Below are 18977 nucleotides of genomic sequence, written 5' to 3' on the forward strand. Positions count from 1 at the left end.
TTAAAGGAAAATTGTTAATTCAAGTACTCCAAAAGCCTACCACTTTGTGACAGTTCAAAAATTTTCCTTTACAGAAAGTATTTAACACATTTATAAATGCCATTTATAGTTAAGTCTTTTCAAATGAAAATTTCAAAGAAATACATTCTCTGTTTTTTTTGTTTGAATGGCTTACAGTAAATTTTAACAAAAGGCCATACTATGCATTTAAAACATTACCTAGTACCCAAAACAATTATCATACCTTGAAACATGTTTAAAAGCCTCCACTATAACTGGCGCAAAATCTTTTGTAAACTCCGGCCCCTTCCTTTTGCTGTTCTGAATGACATCATTGGCTAGGTAGAGAAAAGTAAGCTTCCTGTTTGGTTTGGCTGAAAAATAAAAAAAATTAAAAATCTACTTAAAATATCCTCATTTAAGTTAGACAAACATTCTCAATATCTGAATGAAGCAGTTTGAGAACTACAACATGGCTACTAACCTTTATGTAATATATTCAACTCTAGCTTCTCATTCTACTACCAAAGTCACAATTCTTTACCTCACTAGGTTTCTATAATTTCTGGAGATGGATCATGTGAGGAAAAAAGAGGACTCAAGAGGCAGAGAAAATCAATAATTAATCTGTTTCCTTGCACTTTTACCAAACTGCCCAAAATACTTACCCTTGATTCCTAGTCTTACCACAATTCCCAAATTAATAGTTTTATACACTGAATCCTCATCTCTGTAAAACTGCATCTCTGTAACTCTTTCTGTACTAAATTTTGCTAAAACTATTAAACACTACCTGAAATAAAGCTTATTTAAAGTAAGATGGGACGCCTGGGTGGCTCAGTTGGTTAAGCATCTGACTTTGGCTCAGAGGTCATGATCTCATGATGTGTGGGTTCAAGCCCTCCATCAGGCTCTGTGCTGACAGTTTGGAGCCTGGGGCCTGCTTCAGATTCTGTGTGTCCCTCTCTCTGACCCTCCCCCGCTCATGCTCTGTCTCCCTCTCCCTCAAGAATAAACATTTTTTAAAAAATAAAGTAAGATGGCAACTGGTACCATTAAAATGGTACCCTAAATCTTGAATTTGTTTTAATACCCACGTTGACTTTACAGTCGATCATTAAGTTACTGTGAAACAAGAGAACAAAACATAAAATAGGTTGAAAGAAACATCACTTCAATAATTATGGATTTTGTTTATGAAATAAATATTTCCCAAGCTAACGGACTAAATGTTAGAGAGACCAAATGGGTGGTTTAGATTTTCCCCTGCTTTGAATTACATGACCTTAAATAACCGAATTCATCTTGACAAAAATATGTCCCTACTCACTATATTCTGTGGGAGTAGTCATCCTTCTAAAAAGAACAGAAAAGATTTCAACAATTATGGGCCAGAATACATTTTTACTGGTTACAAGGTTAAGTGGCTTATTATTAAGTATGACTCAAGTAAGAGTCTTACAAATAGGTAAAATTTAGTTAGCTGAACATGATCTTTTGTACTATTTTCATAACGTAATTTTATCAGAATTAAATCTAAATTATTCAAAGTTGTACCATCATATTCAGAAACACTGTACTTTGTGGCATCCACATTCAATGATGGAGGAAACTTCTGGTCAGGAATGATAATCCAGTGCACCATTAATGTTGGCCACTTACTGGTTTTAAGACAAAAACAGGCAGGCTATATTTGGTCCTCTAGATTTGAGTATTCAGTTTAAGTGTTCAATGCATTAAAAGCGATTTCTGAGTTCACATCTTTCTTGAGGGGAAACTAGTAACACGATCTTACAAGAAACTAAAATACTGAGTTAGAGATGACCAGACTTTACAAACCTATGCTATCTGCTGCAGAATCTTGTTTGCCTATCTAAAGATGTGGCCCCACACTTTCATGTTTTTCAAAGTCTTGGAATAGAATAGAGATATGAAAGAGATGGCAATAACAAAGACCAACTTCTGATTTTTTTTTGGCTTGTCTGGTTAGATAAACTATACAGTATAACTGGTGAAGATACTGAACCTTTTCCCATGAAGATGACAATAATGTCAACTTTCCCAATATTCAACCCTATTTTTTTTTTTTTACCTAACCCTGCCCAAAGAAAATCTTACCCAAAGGAAAGGTTAATATTACTTAATCCAAGTATTTGCTTTCTCAGCATCAAAATGATTTTAAAAATTCAAATTTGTGTTATTACCCAATTGGGAGAGCATCTGCAGTACTTTGAATGGGTACCTGAACCAATGGGCTCCTTTTCCTAAATAACAGTAACATTCAGCAAACTTTTACTATGTGTTACACACTATGCTAGGCACTTTACGTATAATTTACATTTAATACCTAATTTAATCCAAGGAATGTGAGGTACCATTATTACCTTCATTTGGCAGTTTAACAAATTGGCATCAAAAGGGTTAATTGCCCACAGTGAAATATCCAGGAAGGGATCAGCCAGGATTTGAATCCAAAGTCCAACACCCAAGCTTCCCTCTTAATAACTGGACTATGCCTCTTATGACTATGTTATAAATGAAAGAGAATGTTACCTTTGGAAAAGATCAAGGAGCAACTCAATCAAAATATTTTAAAATGTTAGCAGCATTATTCACAACAGCAAAAGGTAGAAACAATCCAAGTATCCATGGACAGATAAATGAACAAAATGTGGTACATCGATATAAATGGAATATTATTCAGCCTTAAAAAGAAAGGATCCTGGGGCGCCTGGGTGGCTCAGTCAGTTAAGCAGCCGACTTCAGGTCATTATCTCGCGGTTCACGAGTTCAAGCCCCGCGTTGGGCCCTGTGCTGATAGCTCAGAGCCTGGAGCCTGCTTCAGATTCTGTGTCTCCCTCTTTCTCTCTGTCCCTCCCCTGCTCAAGCTGTGTCTCTGTGTCAAAAACAAACGTTTAAAAAAAAATTTTAAGAAAGAAAGAAAGAAAGAAAGAAAGAAAGAAAGAAAGAAAGAAAGAAAGAAAAGAGAAAAGAAAAGAAAAGAAAAGGAAAGGAAAGGAAAGAAAAGAAAAGAAAAGAAAAGAAAAGAAAAGAAAAGAAAAGAAAAGAAAAGAAAAGGAAAGAAGAAAGGACATCCTGACACAGGCTACAACATGAATGAACCTAGAGGATATTACGCTAAGTGAAACAAGTCAGTCACAAAAAGACAAATACTATATGGTCCTGCTATATGAAGTACCTAGAATAGTTAAATTCAGAGACAGAGAGTACAATGGCTATTGCCAGGGGCTGGGGGAAGAAAGGCATAGAGAGTTACTGTTTAATAGGTATAGAGTTCCAGCTTTGTAAGATGAAAAGTTCCAGTTTTGGAAATGGATCGTGATGATGGTTTCGTAACAGTGTGAATGTACTTAATACCAATAAACCACTTAGAAATGGTTAAAATGGTAAATTCTGTTATGTGTACTTTACTATGCAAATTTAAAAATGTGTATTTTACAGTATTTTTTAAATCCATGGGCTACCATCTCTTAAAACTAATGCAGAAAAGTTACTACAATATACATTAAAGCAAAAATTCACAAGATTTCAAACTGCAGTTCCCAGTGTATTCCAAAAACAAACCATACCAGGAGCGTGGATTTGGTATGGGGTACAAATATCAAGACATTATTTTCATTTTGTTTCCCTTGTGGAATCCAGGCTAAAATATGAGACATACCTACAAACTGCTGTAATGTATACTCTTTTCCAAGTTTTCAGTGAAAAAACTTACTTTCATTTAAAGCTAGGTGTACCTGGGGCGCCTGGGTGGCGCAGTCGGTTAAGCGTCCGACTTCAGCCAGGTCACGATCTCGCGGTCCGTGAGTTCGAGCCCCGCGTCAGGCTCTGGGCTGATGGCTCAGAGCCTGGAGCCTGTTTCCGATTCTGTGTCTCCCTCTCTCTCTCTGCCCCTCCCTCGTTCATGCTCTGTCTCTCTCTGTCCCAAAAATAAATAAACGTTGAAAAAAAAAATTTTTTTTAATAAAAAAAATAAAATAAATAAATAAATAAAGCTAGGTGTACCTTTATGTAGAGCAAATTAAACTAAAGGAACTAATCAAAACAAGCAATTCCAGAAGAAAATTACAAAAATGACTTTCAAGTGAATTTTGATAATTTGAAAATAACAGGGCCATAAATTTTTATTAAGGCATACAAAATTAACAGAAAGAGCAACAAACCATTTCATAATTCCTTAAAGAAAAACTGTTGGCAATAAGGCTTAAAACCGAGTCTGATCTAGTCACTTCTTTTATTTCTACTGTCACAGGGTTCCTTATTTTCCAAATCTTCCATTCAATTTAAATAGCGTCCCATGCTGGGCACAGATCAAAAATAACCTTTCCTATTCAATCAAGAGCTTGTAAGCTCTATATAAACTGGTACGTGATAGGTCACATCACTAAAAATGTAAGTTCTCTTTCTTTATTCCCTCTCTCCGACGATGTATCACACAAACACTGGAAACAATCTTAAATACAATATTATGTCCCAGTGTATCTGTATGTGTCTGTACTGCTATATTTGCACCAATAAAGTATAAGCAATTAAGGACCGGTCAATATTTATATTGTGAGGAACCATTTTCTTATATCTCACCTGTCTGAACTATAAATTTTAAGCTACTCTGGGTATTAAGTATAGCCCCTTTTCCTCGGACCTTGTATGTAAACAGGTACATCAAAACAAATAAAAATAATAAAATCTGGCTAATATGTGAGGACATCATATTACCTAAAATGTTAAGCATATCCCCTAAAGGGCAATAGAAGTTCAGTTCGTCACACAAGTAAGAAAGAGTTACATAATTCACATAATTCAAATAAAAAAAAGATCAACTACAAGGCTTCAAAAAGAAGAGTCTGGGCTATTAGATAAACAATATGAAACAAACTTAATTAGTCAAAGTACTACATAAATTCCACCTAGTTTCACTAATTCATAATCAGTTCAGAATTCAGTTTTACTTATTCATAATCAGGAACCAACAACATTACTTATTTTCTTACACTGTACAAAGCATATACCTATTCATTTTGACATAATACAGAATATTATAATATAATTTAATCACCCATGTTTTTACAGGGACTGAAATTTAAAATCACAGATAATAATGCCAATAAATACAACAAATAGCTAAAATTTTACTGTGTTACCTATTAACACAAGAACACTCTTTACAGAGGAAGCCCTATAAATGGGAGAAGCAGCAAAAAAACTGAATAAATGGGTGTCTGGTGACTCAGTGGGTGGAGCATCAGACTTGGCTTTGCCTCAAGTCATTCCCAGGGTCGTGGGATCACGTGGGGCATTACACTGAGCATGAAGCCTGCTTAAGATTCTCTCTCCGTCTGTCCCTCCCCTGCTCTCATATTCTCTCTCTAAACAAAATAACTGAATACACACACACACACACACACACACACACACACACACACACCAATGAGCATTACTATAGGTCTTACAGAAAGAAATCAGAAGAAAAGCCATTACCTTGAAATAAAATTCTATTAAAGACTTACTACTGACTGTTGGACAGCCTCATTTATTTCCCTGGTAAACTGATTATCACTACAGACTAGAAGAGATGCTCATATAGATAAATAGTTGGTTATATGGCAGAAACTAATTTTCTTTGTCACAGAAACTGTATAATCCACAGGTGATTCCTGAATGGATTCTATCTGTCCCAGACAGGACCACGGAGTTCAGTCAGCTGCAGCTGGCTGCTTAACAGCTGATGTGGGTGAAAAACAAGGTGGATAAAGCCAGCGTATTCCTGTACCATTGCCACAGTGCCTCAGATTTTTGGCAGCCCACCCTTTGCTTTAAAATCCTTCAAAGATTTTCTATTATTCTCCAGATAATATTTTAAATCCTTAAGATGAACCAAAGGCCCAAAAATGTCTGTCTCTGCCGTCTATACTACTCTCTTCATGCCCAATACAATGCCTCCTCTAACTTCCCCAACTCCTACCCATCCTTTAGACCTCAGTTAATAAGTTCTTCTGGTTTCCCTTGACCACCTAGTACACACAGGTCAGGCAACCCTGATATGCTCTCAGAGCACCCCATACTTTACTTTGAACACTTAATCCCAACAATATCATTTTTATTTAATCTAATGCTTCCCAACAAAACTAAGTTCCATTGAAAGCAACAACTGTCACTCTCATCTACCAATCTATGGAATCAAGCCCAGCAGTCGATTCAAAATTTGTTCAGCTATTTACTAAATAACTTTGGCCTAGACCTGTGCCTTTAATTATCTGTTCTACTAAGTTGGCTCCTGGTCTTTACCTTGCCCAACATAACAGAAGATGGGAACAAGGATATAATTAAATCACACTGCTCTCATAAACCTGAACTTCAAATTCAGATTATGAAAGACAAACTTTCTTACAGATCTAGCTAATCTTGCTTATTTTCAATGTATTGAATTCAAATATTTTTATCTCCCCCTCCATTCTAGAGTTCTCACAAATCAATAACCTATAGAAAAATGGGCTAGTATGAATGGAAAGGTCAAAGAAACACAAATACTAAGCAATTAAAACCAACATCATTTTCCACCTATTAAAATGACCAAGATGGAAGTCTGACACTAAAGTTGGCAAAAGCATGAGTAAGATTATCACCTTTAGACAACTTCAGACATTGGTGGTTAATAAATAAATTAGTGCAACCTCTCAGAAAAATCATTTGGCAGTATCGATGAAAAATGTAAACACACAATCCCCTGACCCTGCAAATTTCATGTCTAGGAATTTACCCTATGGATATATTCTCATAAATGCACACAGAAATAATTAAGGACACTCATGACAACAACAAGAAAAAGATAACTAAATAAATCATGGTATATCCATATAATCCAATATTCTACAACTGTTGAAAAATGAGATATTTACATACTGATATGCAAAATTATCTCAGACGTAGTGTTAAGTTATACGTATTCACACAAACACAAACACACAACAGACAGACCTACTTTGAGGGAAGACCAAGAAGTAATTTGGGGAGGCGTGTGTGTCAAGAGTTACCAACAACTCGGGGAGCCTGGGTGGCTCAGTCGGTTAAGTGTCCGACTTCGGCTCAGGTCATGATCTCACGGTCCGTGAGTTCGAGCCCCGCGTCAGGCTCTGTGCTGACAGCTCAGAGCCTGGAGCCTGCTTCAGATTCTGTGTCTCCCTCTCTCTCTGACCCTCCCCCATTCATGGTCTCTCTCTGTCTCAAAAATAAATAAACATTAAAAAATTAAAAAAAAAAAAGTTACCAACAACTCATGTGTTGGTATATTAAACAATTAACTTGAACCTACATGCTGAAAACGCCTTTTGGGTAGTGCTGACTCAGTGCTCCTCCACCAATATGACTTTGTCCTGTAGGTGTATTTATCAATGGTCTCTCCTATTTCAATGTTTGGTAAAAACAAACAAACAAACAGGCACACCTCCACCTACACCCAAACAAATGGATATCTTTCCCAGTCTAATAGGTTAAAATCAATTCAAGTTCCTGAAGTAACTTTAAATTTTTTTATTTTGATATATGCAACAAATGAATGTTTTAAATCTTAAAAAGAACAAACTTCATCCTGAACCATCAGACCATTATAAACGACACTGTCAAATGGAAGAGTTGTTAGAATACACACTATATGGTTTGTTCACATTATGCCACTACAGTAGGATGGAGACTAAAAATTTTTTGCTCCTGGGGCGCCTGGGTGGCTCAGTCAGTTGGGCGTCCGACTTCGGCTCAGGTCACGATCTCACGGTCCGTGAGTTCGAGCCCCGCGTCGGGCTCTGGGCTGATGGCTCAGAGCCTGGGGCCTGCTTCTGATTCTGTGTCTCCCTCTCTCTCTCTGCCCCTCCCCTGTTCATGCTCTGTCTCTCTCTGTCTCAAAAATAAATAAACGTTAAAAAAAAAAAAAATTAAAAAAAAAAAACTTTTTTGCTCCTTTAAGAATAACGTTTTAAAAATAATATTGTGGAATTCTCACAGCCACTGTGGAAAACAATACGGGGGTATTCACCCAAAGAAAACAAAAGCACTAATTCAAAAAGATCTATGCACCCCTATGTTTATTGCAGCATTATTTACAATAGCCAAGATATGGGAGCAACCCAAGTGTTCACTGGTGGATGAGTGGATAAAGATGATGGATACACTATGGAATATTATTCAGCCATAAAAAAAAGGATAAAATCTTGCCATTCACAACACAGATGGACCCAGAGAGTATAATCCTAAATTAAATAAGTCAGAGAAAGAAAAATACCATATGATTTCACTCATATATGGAATTTAAGAAACAAAGAAAAAAAGAGACAAACACAAAACCAAACTTATAAATACAGAGAACAAACCGATGATTGCCAAGGGGAAGAGAGTGGGAGGGTAGATGAAATAGATAAAAGGGATTAAGAGTACACTTATTTCGATGAGCCCAGAGAAATATATAGAATTACTGAATCATCAGACTGTAAACCTGAAACACTGTATGTTAATTATATTTGTATTAAAAAATATATGCATTGACTATTTCCTTATAACTAGGCACTGAAATTTGGTATTTTCTATATTCAATGATTTTATAATTTTATTAGCCAGATCTATTTCCTACAAGACCTCTTGGACCTTATTTAGAAAATCTTTGCACAGTGCAAGACTAGAAACAACTATAAACATGTTTTCCTTACAGGATTCCACAGTTGATTTTTTTTTCAGTGTTATATCTTTAACTTTATGTACGGTATCAAGTAGAAACCTAAGAATCATTTAATATTCTAGCCTTTTCCGCATGAATTTAAAGTGCTTACTTTACCAAATTAATGATTACCAAATTACTACATAAAATGGGTTTCCTCATAAATCTCTGGTCTGTTCCTTCCATATATATTTTTATTTCTGTTATCAACATCATACTCTTCTACCTTCAGTGCCTTCACAGTCTGTGCACAATACCTCCATTACTGTTTTCCCTTCAAAACTGTCAAAATTCACAAAACAAAAATTAAAAATGGCCTTGGCTGTTCCTCCACATTTACTTTTCCCAATGACCTCTAGATTTAGAGGTCTTTTTTTTTTTTTTAAAACCTTTTTATGTTTATTCATTTTTGAAAGACAGAGGGAGACAGAGCACAAGCAGGGGTGGGGTGGAGAGAGGGGGACACAGAATCTGAAGCAGGCTCCAAGCTGTCAGCACAGAGCCCGGTACAGGGCTTGAACTCACGAATGGCAAGCTCATGACCTGAGCCGAAGTCAGATGCTCAACCAACTGAGCAACCCAGGTGCCCCTAGATTTAGAGGTCTTATAAAAGACCTTGCCTTGTAAAATGTCTTGTAAAAGAACACATTTCTTATAAACTGCCCTGAACTTATAAATTAATTTGGGGATAACTGGCCTCTTTGCAATACATTTTTACTTAGCAATTTACATACTACTGTGCTGTTTTAAATTTTACAAGTGTGTATTTTAAAACAATAAAAAGTAGAACTGTTTAGCAGTTATATTAAAATAAGCTTATTAAAATACTAATACCAGATGCAAACCAGAAAGTATCTTATAATATCTCGGACAAGAAAATACTAGTAAAAATACCAGTAAAACTGATGTGCCCCAGTTCCAATATAAAGCCCAGTTTTGTAGGGAACATCTGCTTCCAGGAAGATAAGAGCAGATGTAGTTTTCCCTATTTTTCTTGGAAAGTACAACTATAAATCCTGGGCATTATAAATAAAACAAATATAAGAACAAAAAAGGCAGCAGACAGGCTAGGGACCTTGCAACCCAAAGAACAATACAAAATGAGCTCTCGGGGTTTTCTTTTTGCCTTTATCTCAGATTGGGAGTTGAAAAAGTCAGCAACCCAGAAATCCTAACAGGTGCAGACATAAAGAGTTCCAACACAAACCTTCTCATTCCAGCCAAAGGACCAAGAAAAGGACAGCCTAGAAAGACAGAAAACTTTTAGACAATAACCAATCTACTCCAGCCAAACATGACAGGGGAAAACCAAAAACACAAAACAGTGCCCCACTCACATCCATATCAGCAAAGGCTAAGTAGGAAACCAAGCTGTGATATAGAGACTAACACCTCTCAAGAGTGGTGTCAGAGAAGGCAAAGTTAGAAAGGCCTGGACTTCCACCCTTACCTAGCGGTAAGAAGGCACTCCCCCTGGGATGTGCCAGTGAGGAGTCAGGATTTTCACCATGGCCCAGCAATACTAACACCACACATTCCTAACCCCTTACTCTGTGGTGTCAGCCAAACTCACTTGCACTCAGCAGTAACAAAGAGTACCTAACCTTCCCCTGATGGGTTAATATCATAGAAATCCAGATAAAACAGGATTAAATAAAGTCCAGAGTTTCAAAACATAATGCATACAAAAAATTATGAATCGGGGCACCTGAGTGGCTCAGTCGGTTAAGTGTCTGACTCTTGATTTTGGCCTAGGTCATGATCTCACACTTGTGAGATCCAGTCCTGAGTTGAGCTCCAAGTTGGGCATGAGCCTGTTTGAGATTCTCCCTCTCTCCCTCTCTCTCCCCTTCCTCCACTCCTCCCATTTGCACAGGCACGCGCTCTCTCTCAAAAAGAAAAGTATGAATCAATCAAATATCACTCATTATACCAAGAACCAGGGGGATGTGAAACTGAATGAAAAAGGTCAATCAATAGATGCTAACGCCACAATGACAAAGGTATGAGAATTATTTTAAGGTATCCATCATAAGAACACTTCAATTAACATATGCAAATAAACTGAAAAGATATCGTACCAAAATTTGTGGGATAAAGCGGAAGCAGGGCTGAGAAACTTTTAGCACTAAATGCATATAATGGAAAAAATGAACAAGTCCCAAATCACTAATCTAAACTCTCACCTCAAAAACACAGAATAATAAGAGCAAAATTAACCCAAGGAAACAGAATGGGGAAATAAAAGTAAAAGCAGAAATTAATGAAACCGAAAAGAAAAATAGAGGGAAAAAAAATATCAGTGAAACAAAGAGCTATTTTCTCCACCAGTTTTATTGAGATTTAACTGACATACATCATTGTACATCAAGTTTAAGGTGTGTAGCACAATGGATGGACTTGTACTGTGAAATGCTTACTACAATAAGTTTTAACATCCATCATCACATACAGTTGCAAAAAAAATATTTTTTTCCATAGGATGAGAACTCTTAGGATTTACTCTTAATAACTTTGATTTATATAACACAGCAAGGTTAATTACAGTCACCATGTTGTACATTATATCCCTAGTACTTATTTACCTTGTAACTGGAAGTTTATACCTTTTGATCATCTCCTTACAATGCCCCTTCCCACATTCCCACCTCTGGTAACCACGCCCCAATTGATCTCTTTTTGCTGAATCTGGGTTTGTTTGTTAACGTATAAATAAGATCATATAGTATTTGTCTTTCTCTGACTTATCTCACTTAGCATAAAGCCCTCCAGGTCCATCCATGTTACAAGTGGCAGCATTTCCTCATTTTTTATGGATGAATAATATTCCATTGTGTATATATAAAACAATTTCTTTATCCATTCATCTGATGATAAACACTTAGGTAGTTTCCTTGTCTTGGCGATTGTAAATAATGCTGATATTATTAACATGGGGGTGCAGACAGCTTTTCAAGTTGGCATTTTCATTTCCTTTGGATATATTCCAGAAGGGGAACTGCTGTGTCATATGGCAGTTTTATTTTTTAAGTTTTAAATCTATTTTAATTTTCTTTCAAAAAATTTTTTTAACGTTTATTTTTGAGAAAAAGAAAGTGCGCGCAGGAGAGGGGCAGAGAGAGGAGACACAGAATCTGAAGCAGACTCCAGGCTCTGAGCTTTCAGGACAAAGCCCGATGAGGGACTTGAACTCATGAATGGTGAGATAATGACCTGAGCTGAAGTCAGGTGCTTAACCAACTGAGCCACCCAGGCACCCCTCCAATTTTAATTATTTCATTTATTTTTAATTCCATAGTAACTGTACCAGATTATAATCCCACCAACAGGGCACAAGGGTTCCCTTTCCTCCACATCCTCTCCATCATTTCTCTCTTTTTGATGATGGACATTCTAACAAGTGTAAGGTGATATCTCATTGTGGTTTTGAGTTGCATTTTCCTAATGATTAGTAATGTTGAGCATCAAAGAGCTGCTTCCTTGAAAATATGAATTCAAATGATAAACTTCTACCAAGAATGACAAGGAAAAAAGGGAAAACACAAATTTTCAATACGAGGATTACCACTGGTATTGAAAGGACAATTAGGATAATAAAGGCAAACAATGAAAAACCCCGGACACATAAATTTGACACTTAGAAAAAATGGACTATAGTTCCTCAAGAAAAACACAAACCACTGCAAACTCACCAAATATATGAATATACAGAAAATATACAGAAAACCAAATATATGAATATACAGAAAATATACAGAAAACCTAAACAGCCCTGTAACAATAAAATTGAATATGCAATTTTTAAGCTCCCAAAAAAGAACTCTCCAGATCCAGATAGTTTCTGCCAAATAATTCTACCAAGCATTTAAAGAAGAATTTTAAAAATTTTACACCTCTTCCAGAAAACAGGGGAACAAACCTCAATTCATTTTATGAAGTCAGTGCTACTCTGATTTCAAAACAAGACACACATGTGCATGCGCGCGCACGTGCGCGCGCACACACACACACACACACACAATAGACCAACAGTCCTCCTGAATACAGATGTAAATACCCTTAACAAAATTAAGCAAACAGAATTCAGCTATATATATATGTAAAGAATTAACAACCACAAACAAGTAGGATCTATTGTAGGGATGCACAGCTGGTTCAAGATTTGAAAACTGATCAACATAATACACCATATTAACAGGCGAAAGAAAAAAATCACATGATCAAATTGATGCAAAAAAGGCTTTTGACAAATTTCATCAACATTTTATTTTAGTATCTCTCAAAAACCAGGAACAGAGAGGAAGTTCCTCAACTTGATACAGAATCTAAAAATAAAACTACAGCTAACACTATATGTAATGGTGAAAACACTGCTTACCCACTAAGGAAAAAGACAAGGATGTCCACTCATCATTCTTATTCAACACTGTGCCTGACATGCCAGCAAGTTCAATAAGGTAAGAAAAAGAAAAAACCACAGAGGTCAAAGATGAAAAAATAAAACCATACCCATTTGCAGATGACATGACTGTCTACACAGAAAATCCCAAGGAAACCTACCAAAAAACTCCTACAACTAATAAGTATGTTCAGCAAGGTCACACAAAACAAGATAAATACTTTTTTTAAAGCTTATTTATTTTTGGAAAAGAGAAAGAGTGCACACGCAAGTGGGGTAGGGTCAGAGAAATAGAGAATCCCAAGCAGGCTCTGCACAGATAGTAAAGAAAGGGGAAGATATGCCATGTTTATAGATTGGAAGACTCAGAGTAATAAAGGTCAATTCTCCTTACACTGGTATACAAGATTAAAGAACGCTTATCAATGGCACAAAAACAGACACATAGACCAATGGAATAGAATAGAAACCCCAGAACTAGACCCACAAACGTATGGCCAACTAATCTTTGACAAAGCAGGAAAGAACATCCAATGGAAAAAAGACAGTCTCTTTAACAAATGGTGCTGGGAGAACTGGACAGCAACATGCAGAAGGTTGAAACTAGACCACTTTCTCACACCATTCACAAAAATAAACTCAAAATGGATAAAGGACCTGAATGTGAGACAGGAAACCATCAAAACCTTAGAGGAGAAAGCAGGAAAAGACCTCTCTGACCTCAGTCGTAGCAATCTCTTACTTGACACATCCCCAAAGGCAAGGGAATTAAAAGCAAAAGTGAATTACTGGGACCTTATGAAGATAAAAAGCTTCTGCACAGCAAAGGAAACAACCAACAAAACTAAAAGGCAACCAACGGAATGGGAAAAGATATTTGCAAATGACATATCGGACAAAGGGCTAGTATCCAAAATCTATAAAGAGCTCACCAAACTCCACACCCGAAAAGCAAATAACCCAGTGAAGAAATGGGCAGAAAACATGAATAGACACTTCTCTAAAGAAGACATCCGGATGGCCAACAGGCACATGAAAAGATGTTCAGTGTCGCTCCTTATCAGGGAAATACAAATCAAAACCACACTCAGGTATCACCTCACGCCAGTCAGAGTGGCCAAAATGAACAAATCAGGAGACTATAGATGCTGGAGAGGATGTGGAGAAACGGGAACCCTCTTGCACTGTTGGTGGGAATGCAAATTGGTGCAGCCGCTCTGGAAAGCAGTGTGGAGGTTCCTCAGAAAATTAAAAATAGACCTACCCTATGACCCAGCAATAGCACTGCTAGGAATTTATCCAAGGGACACAGGAGTACTGATGCATAGGGGCACTTGTACCCCAATGTTCATAGCAGCACTCTCAACAATAGCCAAATTATGGAAAGAGCCTAAATGTCATCAACTGATGAATGGATAAAGAAATTGTGGTTTATATACACTATGGAATACTACGTGGCAATGAGAAAAAATGAAATATGGCCTTTTGTAGCAACGTGGATGGAACTGGAGAGTGTGATGCTAAGTGAAATAAGCCATACAGAGAAAGACAGATACCATATGGTTTCACCCTTATGTGGATCCTGAGAAACTTAACAGGAACCCATGGGGGAGGGGAAGGAAAAAAAAGAGGTTAGAGTGGGAGAGAGCCAAAGCATAAGAGACTGTTGAGAACTGAGAGCAAACTGAGGGTTGATGGGGGGTGGGAGGGAGGAGAGGGTGGGTGATGGGTATTGAGGAGGGCACCTTTTGGGATGAGCACTGGGTGTTGTATGGAAACCAATTTGACAATAAATTTCATATAAAAAAAATAAATAAAGAACGCTTATCAAAATCCCATCAAAATAATTTTTATTGATTTAGACAAGAATATTTTAAAGTCTATATGGAAGAACAAAGGAACTAGAACAGCTATAATAATTTTGAAAAATATAGAAGAAATAAGTTTATTCAATTTCAAGATTTATTACATAGTTATAATAAAGACTATGTGTGGTATTTATTGGTACAGGGAAAGACACATGGATCAATAGAGAACCCAGAAAAAGACGCATACAAATAAGCTCAAATCAATTTTAACAAAGATGCAGAAGTAATTCAATGAAAGAAAGACAGCCTTTGAACAAACTATACTGGAGATTCTGAACATCCACATACAAAAACTGAACCTTGACCTAAATTTCACCCCTTCCACAAAAATCGACTGAAAAGGCATCATGGACTTAAATGTAAAACTATATAAACATTTTAGAACAAAATGTAGAAGAAATCTTCAAAATACAGGGCCAAGCAAAGCTCTTAAACTTGTTATCAAAAGCAAAATTCAGGGGCGCCTGGATAGCTCAGCTGGTTAAGCATCTGACTTGGTTTCAGTTCTGGTCATGATCTCATGGTTTGTGGGTTTGAGACCCACATGGGGCTCTGTGGTGACAGCGTGGAGCCTGCTTGAGATTCTCTGTCTCCCTCTCTCTGCCCCTTCCCTGCTGAGAAAAGGTCTAGGATGGATGATGATGCCAGTTGCAAAACAATGTTAAAATACACAGTGCCACTGAACTGCACATTTAAAAAATGGTTAAAATGGTAAACGTATATTATATATAACCTACCGCACAAAAAACCAAGAAAAAACATTAAAACATTAAATTTTATGTTACATATACTTTACCACAATAAAGAAATGTGCACGTGTGTGCACACACACAGAGTCATGCACTCAAGGGTCAAGATACAACAAAATTAGTAGCGTGCGCTGCTTTGATAAGCAGTCAGGAATGTGATATATTTTTCAGCTGTGAATGTCACGTGAAAGGTACAATGAATTTCAGTAGAATGGTCCCTCTACCTTTATTAATATTTAGGCACTAACCGTTTTCATCCACACCTGCTTTTTACACTGACGTCAACACAGTCAAAAGGGGGAAAATATCTTAGAAGTATTACAAAAATAATTTTTACCTTGTGGACTCATACATTCCCTAAAAAGGTCTTGGTGATTCACTGACCACACTTGAAGAACCACTACCCTAAGAACTGATAAATATGGGAAAAGCAGAACAGTATGGCAGACTGAAAATGGTGGAAATTTTCCAAGTTTTTCTCATTAAGGGAAATATTCACAACTGGAATTCATTATTTGTCTTAAAATGTTGGAAGTTCCTAAGTCAGGCACTATCTTTATTTTATTTTTTTTTATTTTTAAAATTTTTTTTCAACGTTTATTTATTTTTGGGACAGAGAGAGACAGAGCATGAATGGGGGAGGGGCAGAGAGAGAGGGAGACACAGAATCGGAAACAGGCTCCAGGCTCTGAGCCATAAGCCCAGAGCCTGACGCGGGGCTCGAACTCCCGGACCACGAGATCATGACCTGGCTGAAGTCGGACGCTTAACCGACTGCGCCACCCAGGCGCCCCACAGGCACTATCTTTAAAAGAAACTGTTTAAAAGCAAAACATTCTTTAATACTCCTTCCAAGATCTAAAAATCTCAGATTCTACACACTTTCCAACATTCATTCAGTAACTCATCACGTATTTTACTTCATGCTAGATTCTGAGGCAACAAAGAAACAGGCTCAGTCCTCTAGCAATAGGAAACTCAACACAGAACCATTAAAATACAGTACAATAAGTAGTATAAGAATAGCAGTAGCAAGTACTTGATGTCAGAGTTGGAGACCCAACAAATTTGAAGAGAAGACCACTGAAATGGGAGTGTGGAGAGCAGAAAGAAAAAGAATGAAGAAAAATGAACAGAACCTTCGGGTTCTGTGGCACACCATCAATACAACAAACATACACATTACAAGAATCCCAGAAGGGAGGAGGGTGCATAAAGAATATCTAAAGAAACAATGGCCAAAAATGTCCCCAAATCTAGGAAAGACATGAATCTACAAATCCAAGGATCTCAATGAACTCTAAGTAGGATAAACTCAAAGAGACCCACACTGAAACACAGAATCAAACTTTAGGACAAAGAATTATGAAAACAGCAAGAAATGACTCACTTTCACGCACAAAAGAGACTCAATAAGACTGAGTAACAAGGACAGCCAACTTATCAGAAACTATGGAGGCCAAAAGATGCCAATACTGAAAGAAATCTGGCAAAACTATCTTTCAATACAAAGGAGAAAATAAGACATATTAACCTAAACAAAAGCTGAGGGATTTTGTCACTAGCAGATCTGTCCTACAAGAAATGGTAAAGAGACTCCGGCAGGCTGAAATGAAAGGATGTTAGATAGTAACTAGAAGACATATAAATAAAGATCATCAGTAAAGGTAACTATATAATTAAATATAAAAGCCAGTATTAATTGATGTTTTAATCTGTAACCCTCTTTTTGTTTCCTATATGACTTAAAAGACAAATATATAAAACAGCAATTTTAAGTCTTTTAATGGGCACACAACTTACAAAGATGTAACTTGTGACAGTAATAACAAAGGGGGGGGGGAGACAGCTCTATAGGAACAGTTTTTGTAGTATTGAAGAAAAGTTACTATCAATTCAAACTAGATTATTATAAATTTAGGATGTTAACTGGAATTTTTATTCCCAAAAAAGGATTAGGGACTATAAATGGACAATTAACTCTTCCTGGGGACTAGGGGAAGCTGCAGAGAGGAGTAGGTAGACACCAGAGCTTAGAGGCTAGGAGACAGAGTAGAAATAGAAACAGAGTATATAAAAGCACAGAGACACATAAAAGTGCAAGGTGTTTATATGACTTTTTTCTTTTAGGAAATTACATAACAAAATTAACCACATTAAAGTATCTAATTCAGCAGCAGTTAGTGCATTCATAAAGTTCCACAACCATCACCTATACAGTATTTAGTTCCAAAACATTTTTGTCATGTCCCCAGATGACCTCATACCCATTAAAGTCATTCATTTTCCATTCCTCCCCTCCTCCCAGCTCCTGACAACCACTTTCTATCTCTGTGGATTTATCTCTTCTGAATATTTCATATGAATACAATCATAAAATGTTACCTTTTGTCTCTGGTTTCTTTCACTTAACATGTTTTTGAGGTTCATTCACACTGTGGCAGAATTAGCCCTTCATTCCTTTTTATTTACTGGCTGAATACTATCCTACTGCATGAATTCCACTGCACCATATAAATTCATTCATCCATTGATGGACATTCAGGTTGTTCCACCTTTTGGTACTCTGAATAGCACTGCTATAAGCAGTCTTGTAAAATATATGTTTGAATCCTTGAATATTTCAACTCTTTGAACATATACCTAAAAGTGGAATTACTGGGTCATATGGTAATTCTATGCTAACACTGGTAAGGAGGACAAGCAGATGGCTAAAGAGACTAAACACAAGGAAATTAGATGGGAGGCTATTGCAAGGGTGTTAGTGAAAGATGAGGACTTGGGCAGTAGAGATAGTGCTAAAATAGCAACAAAATAGCTCAAGGTGAGGCACGTGTGGAAAGGGGCCAAGCCAAACTTAAAGTTCTGAGCTTAGGCAACTGGTGGACAGTAATGTCTTTCACTGGAACAGGAAACCCCCCCCCCCAAAAAAAAACAAAACAAAACAAAACCAAAAAAACAGTGGGATGAGAGTGGGGAAAGATAACATAAAGGGTTGTTTTGTGCAAGGTGAGTTTGTAGTGCTCAAGAAATACCATTCAGTAACATTGAAACAGGGGCTAAAAAAAGGGATCACTAAGTGTGATCAGCATATTGATGTTTCTACCATCACTTAACATCTAAAGCACCAAATTATAAACACATAAAATGAAATTATTTTTAGTCATGAAGAGTTTTCTATGTGCTATATGTTAGTTATAGCATATCAACTGCTTTTTAAAAATTCTCAAACAGGGACT

The 18977-nt window shown here is 36.8% G+C and overlaps 1 protein-coding gene across 4 annotated transcripts in view; it reads right to left on the reverse strand.

Moving 5' to 3' along the window:
* Positions 1 to 18977, reverse strand: part of RPRD1A (regulation of nuclear pre-mRNA domain containing 1A) — a 70398-nt gene that overhangs the window by 43586 nt on the left and 7835 nt on the right. For all 4 annotated transcript variants that reach the window (XM_086682757.1, XM_025931302.2, XM_086682760.1 and 1 more), the window contains exon 2: positions 245 to 374. In XM_086682757.1, the coding sequence (XP_086538883.1) occupies positions 245 to 374 (130 nt within the window). The remainder of the gene's footprint in view (positions 1 to 244; positions 375 to 18977) is intronic.

This window comes from Puma concolor, chromosome D3 (genome assembly GCF_028749965.1).
Source record: "Puma concolor isolate L17-30 chromosome D3, mPumCon1.1.hap2, whole genome shotgun sequence".
In the NCBI taxonomy this organism is placed as follows: domain Eukaryota; kingdom Metazoa; phylum Chordata; class Mammalia; order Carnivora; family Felidae; genus Puma; species Puma concolor.